The 12,715-nt window shown below is 44.7% G+C and overlaps 4 protein-coding genes across 4 annotated transcripts; 3 read left to right on the forward strand and 1 right to left on the reverse strand.

The window, feature by feature from the left end:
- Positions 1 to 21: 21 nt before the first annotated feature.
- On the reverse strand, positions 22 to 2,193 carry LOC118431863 (olfactory receptor 14K1-like). Its single transcript, XM_035843270.1, has 4 exons — positions 2,152 to 2,193; positions 763 to 1,504; positions 434 to 657; positions 22 to 45 (listed from the first exon to the last, which is right to left on the reverse strand). The coding sequence occupies exons 1-4, from the start codon at positions 2,191 to 2,193 to the stop codon at positions 22 to 24; spliced, it is 1,032 nt and encodes a 343-aa protein (XP_035699163.1).
- A 1,953-nt stretch (positions 2,194 to 4,146) lies between these two features.
- Positions 4,147 to 8,140, forward strand: LOC118431880 (olfactory receptor 8-like). The gene is made up of 2 exons (XM_035843298.1): positions 4,147 to 4,509; positions 6,779 to 8,140. Exons 1-2 carry the CDS (start codon positions 4,147 to 4,149, stop codon positions 8,048 to 8,050), a joined length of 1,635 nt encoding a protein of 544 aa, XP_035699191.1. The 3' UTR covers positions 8,051 to 8,140.
- Positions 8,141 to 9,195: 1,055 nt separating this feature from the next.
- LOC118431888 (olfactory receptor 1509-like) lies at positions 9,196 to 10,455 on the forward strand. The gene has a single exon (XM_035843311.1). It carries the CDS (start codon positions 9,196 to 9,198, stop codon positions 10,453 to 10,455), a length of 1,260 nt encoding a protein of 419 aa, XP_035699204.1.
- Positions 10,456 to 11,277: 822 nt separating this feature from the next.
- Positions 11,278 to 12,549, forward strand: LOC118431895 (olfactory receptor 2D2-like). Its single transcript, XM_035843323.1, has one exon. It carries the CDS (start codon positions 11,278 to 11,280, stop codon positions 12,547 to 12,549), a length of 1,272 nt encoding a protein of 423 aa, XP_035699216.1.
- Positions 12,550 to 12,715: the final 166 nt, after the last annotated feature.

Consider the following 12,715-nt stretch of genomic DNA (forward strand, 5'->3'; position numbering starts at 1 on the left):
TGAAAACAGAAACGAATACAATCAGGAAGTTGGTTGGACGTCTTTCTGCATCAATAAAAAATAGCACTGCACATGTGCAAAAAAACACAAACAATTACAGAACGAAAAAATGAGACAGATATACACACACATACACGAGCCTGTCCGCACGCAAAGGAACTTTGGAGTAAAAGAATGACGAGTCATACAAAGAAGTTTTCATCTTTATTACCATCACATATAAGTACAAAACGTCATTTTGAATGCGAATCGTCATTCCGACACGTACAAAGAATTAATCATAACAGTTGTTGGGGGGGGGGGGAGGAAGCAGAAGACAGTACAATGCAAATAGTTGAAACTATTTTACAAAATCTTTCTGTTGGTCCATTTCTTGCAGTATAATTAGCGACAAGGTTTTTATTTGCTTTTGACGAGATTGTTCTATCCTAACATGATGCCAGACAGCGTTCTCGCCTTCATACAGTGCTCTTGGTCGTGACACTTCGTAAATGTTTCTATTTCTTCTCGTCCAACGTTTTACCTTTATTCCACATATCCTCGCCACCGCTTGTTTCACGTCCTTACTGTTTAAACCGTAGATGATTGGATTGCTGAAGCAAGGTACGGTCATATACACTAACAGTGCTACCCGTTTAGTAATCAACATTATTTTCCCTTCCCATGTCGGTGAAAGACTCAAGCATAAAAGGACCAAGCGTGGCACTAAAAAAGTAAAGAGAACCAATATTTGAGCTAATATTGTCCTTTCAGTTCGCAGGCTTCCTCTATACGTTATTGCATTGTCCGTGCGTCTGTGTGGCAACTCAAAGTTCCTTATGTGCCTGCCTTGGTGTCGTTTTGTTTCAAGATACACTTTGCCGTACGAAAGGCAGATCATTACAATGCAGGTTGTTTCGTAAGTTATAGAAATCGCTGTAAAACGTTTGTCAGTTGTTACACCTGGTAGCAAACTTAATTCAAGCAAAGTGCAAAAGGGGTACGCCACAGAAACGCCGCTGGGTGCCTTCATTTCCCCGTAAAACCTGGTGACGTATACCACACCTAGTAGGGCGGAAAAAGTCCAGGAGGCCGCAATCTTTAAACAAAGGCATCGCAGAGAACCCTTCATTTGGTAGTGAAGTGCGTTGCAGATAGCTTGGTAGCGGTCCCACGCCATCAGCGTTAGCGTAGAGAGAGTACACACGGCGCCAACATAGAGGTAGCTAGCCTGGATCCAACAGAACCAAGCCGGGTTGTTGTTCCCTCCCATAACGATGTTCACCACCGAGCTGGGGATGAAGAGGCTGCCTTGGACGATGTCCAGGACGCAGAGACTGGCGGGAAGGACGAATCGCGGCCGCCATAGCTTCTTGGTCCGCAGGATGGCGACGAGGAAGAGACAGTTCAGGCTGAGAATCAGCACCAAGGACGGCACCAGCCAGAACAGCTGCAGGAGTTTGCCCAGAAGAGTTGTCTGGAGTGGGTCTACATCGTGCCGGGATGTGGCGTTCCTTGTGTCGTTCTACATGCCAGAAATATTGGTGGAACTCTGCAGCGCAGTACAGATGGTTGGAAACAGAGTAATTCGTGTTGGCTCTTCGCTCATATTCTCAACTATATTCAGAACGGCTGCATGAGTTTTCTCAGAAGAGTTGTCTCGCGAGTGTCAACATTGTAATGGACTGTGGCGTTCCTTATGTCCTTCTGCGTGTCAGAAACATACCATTCAGCTTGGTTGGAAACAGAGTAATTTGCGTCCGCTCTTTAGTCTCTTCTCTCAATGACATCCAGTACAGTTGCAGATGCTTGCCCGGAAGAGTTGTCCTAATTAAAGGGTCTACATCGTATCGGTAGCATTAGTGATATCGCCAGCAAAAACTACTGAACTATTATGTTATAGACTCTACAGCCTGATATAAACGATTGGGAACTCTCCGCACATATTTCTCTCGTGCCTGTGAGCCAAGGTCGCATATATGCATTAGCGATTTCAACGACATGGATCAACATAGACTTATAGCTAGACGTGGTTTTCACGCAAATTATGACACTGTAAATAACGGTGTTAATCTTTGACAGCTTTAAACAATGTATGATTGCGTGCAAGCATAAACCATTGTTACCGCACGGCAGGTACTATGTATACTAAATTTCATCTTCAGGCCATACCTGATTAAAGGCTATGATGTATGAATGGCTGGTAGTGGTCATGTTGAGTACCATGAAAAATAGAGGTATAGAATTTGAGTCTGTGTGTCTGCGTGTGTGTGTGTGTGTGTGTGTGTGTGTGTGTGTGTGTGTGTGTGTGTGTGTGTGTGCGCGCGCGTTTCGGGATATTTGTTGTCGGAATAACTCAAGAATCTCTAGATATTTAGTATGTGGGTAGTTACTGGGAAGACAAATGTCAAGGTCGATTTTGGCCCGTCTAGTGTGCAAACTTTATGCTGCAGCAACACGTTTGGTTGTTGTATCTTTTGTACTGGATATGCTATTGTAGTCTTACTTTGTGCCAGATAGCACTTGATGTAAGGAAGAAGTGGTGAAGGTTTGGATCACCTAGCAGTTTGCACTAGAACTGTAGTGGCAGTTGTGTTTTAATCTTTTTCTTTTGGTGACAAATTTATGACTGCTTTTTCAAAACAATGCGATCTATCTGCGTAATACCGGGAGTGCAAGGAGTGTAGTGGCGAATTAGGATTAAGGTTTGTTTGCAGCATAGAACTATACAAATGTACTTCTTATCATTAACAATGATGTAATTTACGGTAATGGCAGATAAGCCTTGCGTTCCGGCAAAATATATTACTTCCATTGGAGTTACTGACGTGGTGACATATAAATCACGGATTAAAGATTACTAGTATATGACATACACAAGGGCATGGTTCCCTTCATACGTGAAACTGTTTATGATCATAACACTTGAAATGTGCTGTACATACACGACACAACAAGAGGCATCAAGTGAACCTTGTATCAAAGGTATTAATGTTGTAAGGACAACAATCCCTCCATTAGACCACCTACTTGCTTCCGGAACAAAGTGTATATATTCATGATAGACATAAGACGATAAGAATTAAATGACGTTTGTTTGAAGTTCAGTATCCTTTGAATGTGTTGAAACTAAACTTGGAGATCTTTATAATCAAACCAAACCAAACCTGTTTATGCGATTATATTCATTTCATGATCGAATAAATCCCGATAGAATATGGTTAGACATCATGGCGTTGGATTCGTGGTTTCAACAGTGCTTTAACGCTACGGTGGTGGCGAGTTGATACACCAGATCCCCTCGATCTTGGAAGTTACGCAACGTGAAGTCCAGACAGTATTTGGATAGGAGACCACTAAGGAAGACTGGATGCTGTAGTCGGGTAATACCAAAGACTCAAAAATGGCACATAATTTTCTGCTAAGAGGAAGAGTATGGAAGCTAAACACACTATACTACCAGTGGACTAGCCCCCTGCTGTAGTGATCTATGTGTGTGGCCCCAGGATTACGAAACGGAGATGGGCGCTGGACCCGAAGCATCACAATTATGTATGGGTACGCTTACCGATATGACCATTGTATGACCTAATAAAAACAACACTGCATGTCGTGCGGCGACAAGGAGCTTGTGTTTACACACAAATACACGCAATATATTGTACCTGTGGTACGTGAGTGGTTTTGTACTCAATAAGTCGTCAAAGGAATTCTTGACCCGCCAAAGTTGCATTAGTGTTTGACGTGTCATGAATCGCGTGGAAACCAAGTCTACTAGGATTATGAAAGTAAATGTCGTCCCATATGCAAGAGAGTGCTAATAATAATGTATGACTTGAGCTGATGACAACAGGCAGTGCTCACGAAAGGGGCTTATCAATTACTTGGCTAGTCAACTTCCTTTGCCCGTCGTTTGCAATTGTTGCTGAATTCCGTTGAGAGAAGAGACTGACATACATGCGAAGAGCGGTCACGAAGTACTCTGTTACCGGCCAAACTGCAGGGTACCGCCAATGTTTCTGACAATCAGAAGGACACAAGGAACGCCACAGCCCAGTACGGTTCGGACCTTCTTCAGACAACTCTGTTAGGCAAACTCCTGCAGCCGTTCTGAATATCGTTGAGAATATGAGCGAAGAACAAACACGAATTGCTCTGTATCCAACCATGTGTACCGGGCTGCAGTGTACCAACATTGTGTCTGATACGCAGAACGACACAAGAAACGCCACAGCCCGGCACGATGTAGACCCTCTCCAGACAACTCTCCTGGGCAAACTCCTGCAGCTGTTCTGGCTGGTGCCGTCCTTGGTGCTGATTCTCAGCCTGAACTGTCTCTTCCTCGTCGCCATCCTGCGGACCAAGAAGCTATGGCGGCCGCGATTCGTCCTTCCCGCCAGTCTCTGCGTCCTGGACATCGTCCAAGGTAGCCTCTTCATCCCCAGCTCGGTGGTGAACATCGTTATGGGAGGGAACAACAACCCGGCTTGGTTCTGTTGGATCCAGGCTAGCTACCTCTACGTTGGCGCCGTGTGTACTCTATCTACGCTAACGCTGATGGCGTGGGACCGCTACCAAGCTATCTGCAACGCACTTCACTACCAAATGAAGGGTTCTCTTCAATGCCTTTGTTTAAAGGTTGCGTCTGTATGGACATTTTCTACCCTGTTAGGTTCGTTTTACGTTTTCATGGTCTACCGATCGATGGAGGCACCCAACGACGTTTCGATAAGGTACCCCTTCTGCACTTTACTTGAATTGACTTTGCTACCAGATGTAACAATTGACAAAAGTATGACTGCGATCTCTTTAACTTACGAAACAGCTTGTATTGTAATGATCTGCTTTTCGTACGGCAAAGTGTATCTTGAAACAAAAGGGCATCAGCGGAGGCACATGCGGCATAGATTGCCAAATAGACAAACGGGTAACACACAAAGGTACACAGGAAATCTGCGAACTGAAAGGACAATATTAGCCCAAATAATCGTTCTCTTTACTTTCTTAGTGCCCCGCTACGTCGTTTTATTTCTGTATCTTTCACCGCCTTCTGAAGGGAAAAAATTGCAAATGTTGATCACCAAACGGATATACCTGTTGCTGTACATGACCGTGCCTTGCTTCAGTAATCCAATCATCTACGGTTTAAACAGTAAGGACGTGCAAAACGCAGTGGCGAGGACATATGGACTAAACACAAAACGTTGGGGGAGAAGGAAAAGAAACATTTACGAAGTGTCACGACCAAGAGCATCGTCTGAAGACGAGAACGCTGTCTGGCATCATGTTAGGATGGAACAATTCCGTCATAAGCAAATAACAACCTTATCACTAACCAGACTGACAGAAATGAACTAACAGATTTGTGTATGTAAAATGATCACAACATTTTTCATTGTACTGACTCTAGGTTTCTTCCTTCTTAGAACTGTTATGATAGTTTCGTATTATGTTATAGCAATAAATATGAAAAGGGTAAACTGCTTTTGTCTGATGCGCCATTCTTTGGTGAGAGCGCGCTCGTGTGCGTTTGTGTACTTGTTTGATTGTGTGTGTGTACGTATGTGTGAGTGTATGTGTGTGTGTGTGTGTGTGTGTGTGTGTGCCTGCGTGTCTACTTGTGTATCTGCGTCGGGTTTTGCACTGACTCCGAAAAGCGTCAAACCAACTAAGGATGGTCCCAGATATTCGGAATGTTGCGTGCATGATTTCGTTGCTTCCTTTTCTTGAATCTCATATGCCCTCTTTATTTATGGGCATTCGAATCAAAATGGACACAGCACGGAGCCGTACTTCTTATCATAAGCATATTAATCATACTTCACGCTAATGACAGATAAGCCTTCCGCTTCGGCAAAACGTATCAATCATATAAGTCTTCTGAAGTTACGGACTAGTGACATACACATGGATTAAACATAACAATATATAAAAAAACAGATGTTCTAGTGCAGTACCAATTTCACATACCAGGGGGTTAAAACATCGACATTGACCTTCGTCTAACCAACCCCTATCTACATACCAATTATCATTATTGATAGCAGTTCATCTATAGGTTCTAAGGTTATGTTGACCACAGATGCACAGCGAGCGAGAGAGAAAGAAACCATATATACTATTCATCATTTGCAGAAGAACAAACTTACTGTTACAAAGAAACAGTGACGCACTCTCCTTGGTATGACAAATATGGTTGGAATGCAAACAAAATGCGAAAATTCACCACTCGTCTCCGACAAAGTAAACAGCAAGTATTACCAACTCTCGGAGTGGAACGTTATGTACGTATACACATACTATATCATTTTACGAAATCAATTCTAAACTTGCTACCAAAGATGTTGAATCTGCCTCCTTAGCCCATGGAAACAAGACCAATACGAGGTAGTTATACACTATGGCATTGCGTGCGTTTTCAGGTACCAACAGTGTTTGCTTTCTATGACCCAATAAAAACACCAAATGTATTTCGTGTGGTGACAAGGGCTTTTGTGTTTGCATGCAATATATTGTACGAGTACTCAGAGTGTACTCAGTACTCGATAAGTCGTCAAAGAATTCTTGAACTGTCAAAGGTGCATTAGTGTTTGTCATGTCAAGAATCGCGTGGAAACCAAGTCTAATACGATTATATAAGTAAAGGTCGTTCCATGAGGAAGAGAGAGCTAATGCATAAGTGACTTTTCGTTGACGATGGAAACGGCTATTGCCCTCGAAAAGAGCATATTTGGCTAGTGAACGTCGTTTCCTATTGTCAAAACATCGTTTGATAGATGTGTTTGAAATATGTGCGAAGATCGAGCTGTTTCCAACCAACTGTACCAAGCTGCAGGGCCCCACTAACGACATGCAGAACGATACAAGAAACGCCACAGTCCGGCACGATGTAGACCCTCTCCACACAACTCTCCTGGGCAAACTCCTGCAGCTGTTCTGGCTGGTGCCGTCCTTGGTGCTGATTCTCAGCCTGAACTGTCTCTTCCTCGTCGCCATCCTGCGGACCAAGAAGCTGTGGCGGCCGCGATTCGTCCTTCCCGCCAGTCTCTGCGTCCTGGACATCGTCCAAGGCAGCCTCTTCATCCCCAGCTCGGTGGTGAACATCGTTATAGGAGGGAACAACAACACGGCTTGGTTCTGCTGGACCCAGGCTGGCTACTTCTACGTGGGCGCTTGCTGCACTTTGTCTACTCTAACACTGATGGCGTGGGACCGCTATCAAGCTGTCTGCAACGCACTTCACTATCAGGAGAAGTTAGATCTGCCACGTCTTTTGACAAAGATCGCCGCTGCCTGGACATGTTCCCTTGCACTGAGTTTAGGCTACATCATCAGCATGTACCGTAAGACAGACGATTGTAAAATTGATGCCCCGTTTTGTACGTTGCCGGAGTTAAGCAACCATGGGCACTCCGAAAAACGTTTCTTCATCATCTGGGTCGTGTGCGAGTTGATCTGCATCGCAGTGATATGCCTTTCGTACGGCAAAGTGTATCTAGAGACGAAAGGGTATCAGAGGCGGCAACGGCAGTTCGTATCACACAGGCGGTCCGATAGCAGTCAGAGAAACAAGCGAACAGAACGAACAATTTCGGCGCAAGTTACAATCCTCTTCGTGTTCCTGATTATTAGATACATCCAGATCGGCATCTCTCTCTTGGTTACATCAGAGGACAAAAGAATTTCGGTACTTATCGTCAAACGCACAGTACAGTTCCTGTATCTGACCGTGCCTTGCTTCAGCAACCCTGTCATCTATGGACTCAGTAGTAAGGAACTACAAACAGCCGTGAGAAACGTGTGCTGTGGGAAGCCGGCGAACGACGGAAGTCCTTTGACAAGGAGACGAAACGTTGTTAAAATGTCTCGCTCAAGGAGCGTGCAACAAGACTCTGAGAGGCCCGTTCATACTCGTGACATCCGATCACCATCGTTCATACGATCATCGACATTTAGTAGAGAAACTTGTGACAGTCTGACACAGGATGAAGACGTTTCGTGCAACAGAGAAGGAAGGCCGTTTCAGGGAGAAGACAACGCAGGGTTTGGAGAAACTACTTCGTCTTTTTAATGCAATTTTTTCCAAGGGTAGGATTGTAGGCGCAGAGTTGAAAACATGGCCGAGGGGCTATCACCAAGGCCATCCCACCAAAAGTCTCCGAACGTGACTGTAGCTAAATGTATATTATTGACCACTTATTTCAACGACTTCCCCACGTTCACGTGTTTTACCTCTCGATCCTATCTATAAAGACATGAATGGATGTATAATGTATCGATAGCAAATATGGGCCTACTCAATAAACATTGTCTGGATTCATGGTTCAATGAAGTAGACTTAGGGACAGACACATGTGAGTCCGTAGATACCGACATCAGTTATATTCTTCAACGATTGTATCTATGAGGCAGAAATGTCATGTTCGCCCCAAATTTTGATACAGTAAAACGTAATTTAAGTTAGTGACGACGGTAGGCTGACCCAATCCTACCTGAAGAAGCTATTAAAACATGCGAAGTCTGAATTTATTCTTTATTGCATGATATGCCTGATTGTCTATATGTATATCCCACAATATAGTGTCGTTTCCTTCTAACGCCAAACCATACACAACTTCATTCTTACATTAAAAGCTATCAAAATGTCAAGACCATAGCATGTCCAGAAAATAGATACAAAATCGTAATTTCTGTTGCAGTATAAAGAACACACACCAGGGGGGCCAAAATCGATTTTTACCGTCTTTCCAATCCCTAGTTACATATCATATTTCATTACAATCCATCTACTTAAGGTTCTGCTGACCACAAATATATCAGAAAACACACACACACACACACTCACACATACAGTCGTGTATGCCGTGCGGTGACAAGGGCTTTTGTGTTTGCACGCAATATATTGTACGAGTACTCGGAGTGTTTCGTACTCAGTAAGTTGTCAAAGAATTCTTAAACTGTCAAAAGTACATTAGTGTTTGTCATGTCAAGAATCGCGTGGAATCCAAGACTAATGCGATTATATAAGTAAATGTCGTTCCTTATGGAATATAGCGCTAATACATAAGTCACTTTTCGCTGACGATGGAAACGGGTATGGTCTTCGAAAAGAGCATATTTGGCTAGTGAATCTCGTTTGCTCTTGTCAAAACATCGTTTGATAGATGTGATTGAAATATGTGCGAAGAACGAACACGAATTTCTCTGTATCCAACCATGTGTACCGAGCTTCAGGATACGACCAATGCGTCTGGCATGCAGAACGACACAAGGAACGCCACAGTCAGCCACGATGTAGACCCTCTTCAGACAACTCTCCTGGGCAAACTCCTGCAGCTGTTCTGGCTGGTGCCGTCCTTGGTGCAGATTCTCAGCCTGAACTGTCTCTTCCTCGTCGCCATCCTGCGGACCAAGAAGCTGTGGCGGCCGCGATTCGTCCTTCCCGCCAGTCTCTGCGTCCTGGACATCGTCCAAGGCAGCCTCTTCATCCCCAGCTCGGTGGTGAACATCGTTATGGGAGGGAACAACAACCCGGCTTGGTTCTGTTGGACTCAGGCCAGCTACTTCTACGTGGGCGCTTGCTGCACTTTGTCTACTCTAACACTGATGGCGTGGGACCGCTATCAAGCTGTCTGCAACGCACTTCACTATCAGGAGAAGTTAGATCTGCCACGTCTTTTGACAAAGATTGCCGCTGCCTGGACATGTTCCCTTGCACTGAGTTTAGCCTACATCATCAGCATGTACCGAAAGACAGACGATTGTAAAATTGATGCCCCGTTTTGTACGTTGCCGGAGTTAAGCAACCATGGGCACTCCGAAAAACGTTTCTTCGTCATCTGGGTCGTGTGCGAGTTGATCTGCATCGCAGTGATATGCCTTTCGTACGGCAAAGTGTATCTAGAGACGAAAGGGTATCAGAGGCGGCAACGGCAGTTCGTATCACACAGGCGGTCCGATAGCAGTCAGAGAAACAAGCGAACAGAACGAACAATTTCGGCGCAAGTTACAATCCTCTTCGTGTTCCTGATTATTAGATACATCCAGATCGGCATTTCACTCTTGGTTACATCAGAGGACAAAAGAATTTCGGTACTTATCGTCAAACGCACAGTACAGTTCCTGTATCTGACCGTGCCTTGCTTCAGCAACCCTGTCATCTATGGACTCAGTAGTAAGGAATTACAAACAGCCGTGAGAAACGTGTGCTGTGGTAAGCCGGCGAACGACGGAAGTCCTTTGACAAGGAGACGAAACGTTGTTAAAATGTCTCGCTCAAGGAGCGTGCAACAAGACTCTGAGAGGCCCGTTCATACTCGTGACATCCGATCACCATCGTTCATACGATCATCGACATTTAGTAGAGAAACTTGTGACAGTCTGACACAGGATGGAAATGTTTCGTGCAACAGAGAAAGAAGGCCGTTTCAGGGAGAAGACAACGCAGGGTTTGGAGAAACTACTTCGTCTTTATAATAAAATTTTTCCAAGGGCAGGATTGTGGGTGCAGAGTTGAAAACACGACCGAGGGGCTATCACCAAGACCATTCCACCAAAAGTCTCCAAACGTGACTGTAGCTAAATGTATATTATTGACCACTTATTTCAACGACTTCCCCACGTTCACATGAATGGATGCACAATGTATCGATAGCAAATATGGGCGTACTCAATAAACATTGTCTGGATTCATGGTTCAATGAAGTAGACTTAGGGACAGACACATGTGAGTCCGTAGATACCGACATCAGTTATATTCTTCAACGATTGTATCTATGAGGCAGAAATGTCATGTTCGCCCCAAATTTTGATACAGTAAAACGTAATACGTAATTTAAGTTAGTGACGACGGTAGGAAGACCAAATCCTACCTGAAGAAGCTATTAAAACATGCGAAGTCTGAATTTATTGTTTATTGTATGATATGTCTGATTGGCATGCATGTCGTGCGGTGACAAGGGCTTTTGTGTTTGCACGCAATATATTGTATGAGTACTCAGAGTGTTTAGTACTCAATAAGTCATCAAATGATTCTTGAACTGTCAAAGGTACATTAGTGTTTGTCATGTCAAAAATCGCGTGGAAACCAAGTCTAACACGATTATATAAGTAAAGGTCGTTCCATATGGAAGAGAGCGCTAATGCAGATGTGACTTTTCGTTGACGATGGAAAGGGGTATGGTCTTCGAAAAGAGCATATTTGGCTAGTGAATCTCGTTTGCTCTTGTCAAAACATCGTTTGATAGATGTGTTTGAAATATGTGCGAAGAACGAACACGAATTGCTCTGAATCCAACCATGTGTACCGAGCTTCAAGATACGACCAATGCGTCTGACATGCAAAACGACACAAGAAACGCCACAGCACAGTACGATGTAGACCCTCTCCAGACAACTCTCCTGGGCAAACTCCTGCAGCTGTTCTGGCTGGTGCCGTCCTTGGTGCTGATTTTCAGCCTGAACTGTCTCTTCCTCGTCGCCATCCTGCGGACCAAAAAGCTATGGCGGCCGCGATTCGTCCTTCCCGCTAGTCTCTGCGTCCTGGACATCGCCCAAGGCAGCCTCTTCATCCCCAGCTCGGTGGTGAACATCGTTATGGGAGGGAACAACAACCCGGCTTGGTTCTGTTGGACTCAGGCGAGCTACTTCTATGTGGCCTCTTGCTGCACCTTCTCTACCCTAACGCTGATGGCCTGGGACCGCTACCAAGCTGTCTGCAACGCACTTCACTATCAGGAAAAGTTAGACTTACCGCGTCTTCTGGTAAAGATTGCCGCCGCCTGGACAGTTTCCATCGCGCAGAGTCCGCTCTACATCATTGGCATCTACTGGCACACAGACAATTGCAACATCGGCGCGCCGTTTTGTATGTTAGCGGAGTTGGGCTCACGGGGACACGCCGAGAAACGTTTTTACATCATCTGGGTCGTCTGTGAGTTGATCTGCATCGCAGTCATCTTCCTCTCCTACGGCAAAGTGTACTTAGAAACAAAAGAGTATCAGAAGCGGCAACGGCAGTTCTTACCACACAGGCGGTCCGATAGCAGCCTGAGAAACAAGCGAACAGAACGAACAATTTCAGCTCAAATCGCCGTCCTTTTGGTCTTTCTGATCCTACGATACATCCAAATCGGCATCTCTCTCATCGCTACGCCGTCGAACAAAAGATTGTCGGTACACATCGTCAAACGTACAGTGCAGTTCCTGTATCTGACCGTGCCTTGCTTCAGCAACCCTGTCATCTATGGACTCAGTAGTAAGGAACTACAAACAGCCGTGAAAAAAGTGTGCTGTGGTAAGCTGGCTAACGTCAGAAGTTCTCCGACAAGAAGGCAGAAAGTTGTTGAGACATCTGACTCAAGGAGCGCGCAACAAGACTCTGCGAGGCCTGGGCATACTGGTGAAATCCAGTCACCATCGTTCATAAGGTTATCGGCAACGGGAAGAGATACTTGTAACGTTCTGTCAGCAGATGAAGCTGACGTTTCGTGCGTGCAACGCAACAGAGAAGACAGACAAGTTGAAGGACAGAGCAATGCCGCGTTTGAAGACATTGTCTCATCTTTATAATACAATCAAAGCCTGTGGATACGGAGTTGAAAACTCGACAGTAGAGCTATCCACAAGAATCCATCTGAAAAACGTTCCGAATTACTGTTGTACCACGTACAAGATAATGATATATTCCAGACTACGTCCTGAGTTAATTGAAAGTTTTTAATGACTTCTTCTTCAG

This window comes from Branchiostoma floridae, chromosome 2 (genome assembly GCF_000003815.2).
Source record: "Branchiostoma floridae strain S238N-H82 chromosome 2, Bfl_VNyyK, whole genome shotgun sequence".
NCBI lineage: Eukaryota > Metazoa > Chordata > Leptocardii > Amphioxiformes > Branchiostomatidae > Branchiostoma > Branchiostoma floridae.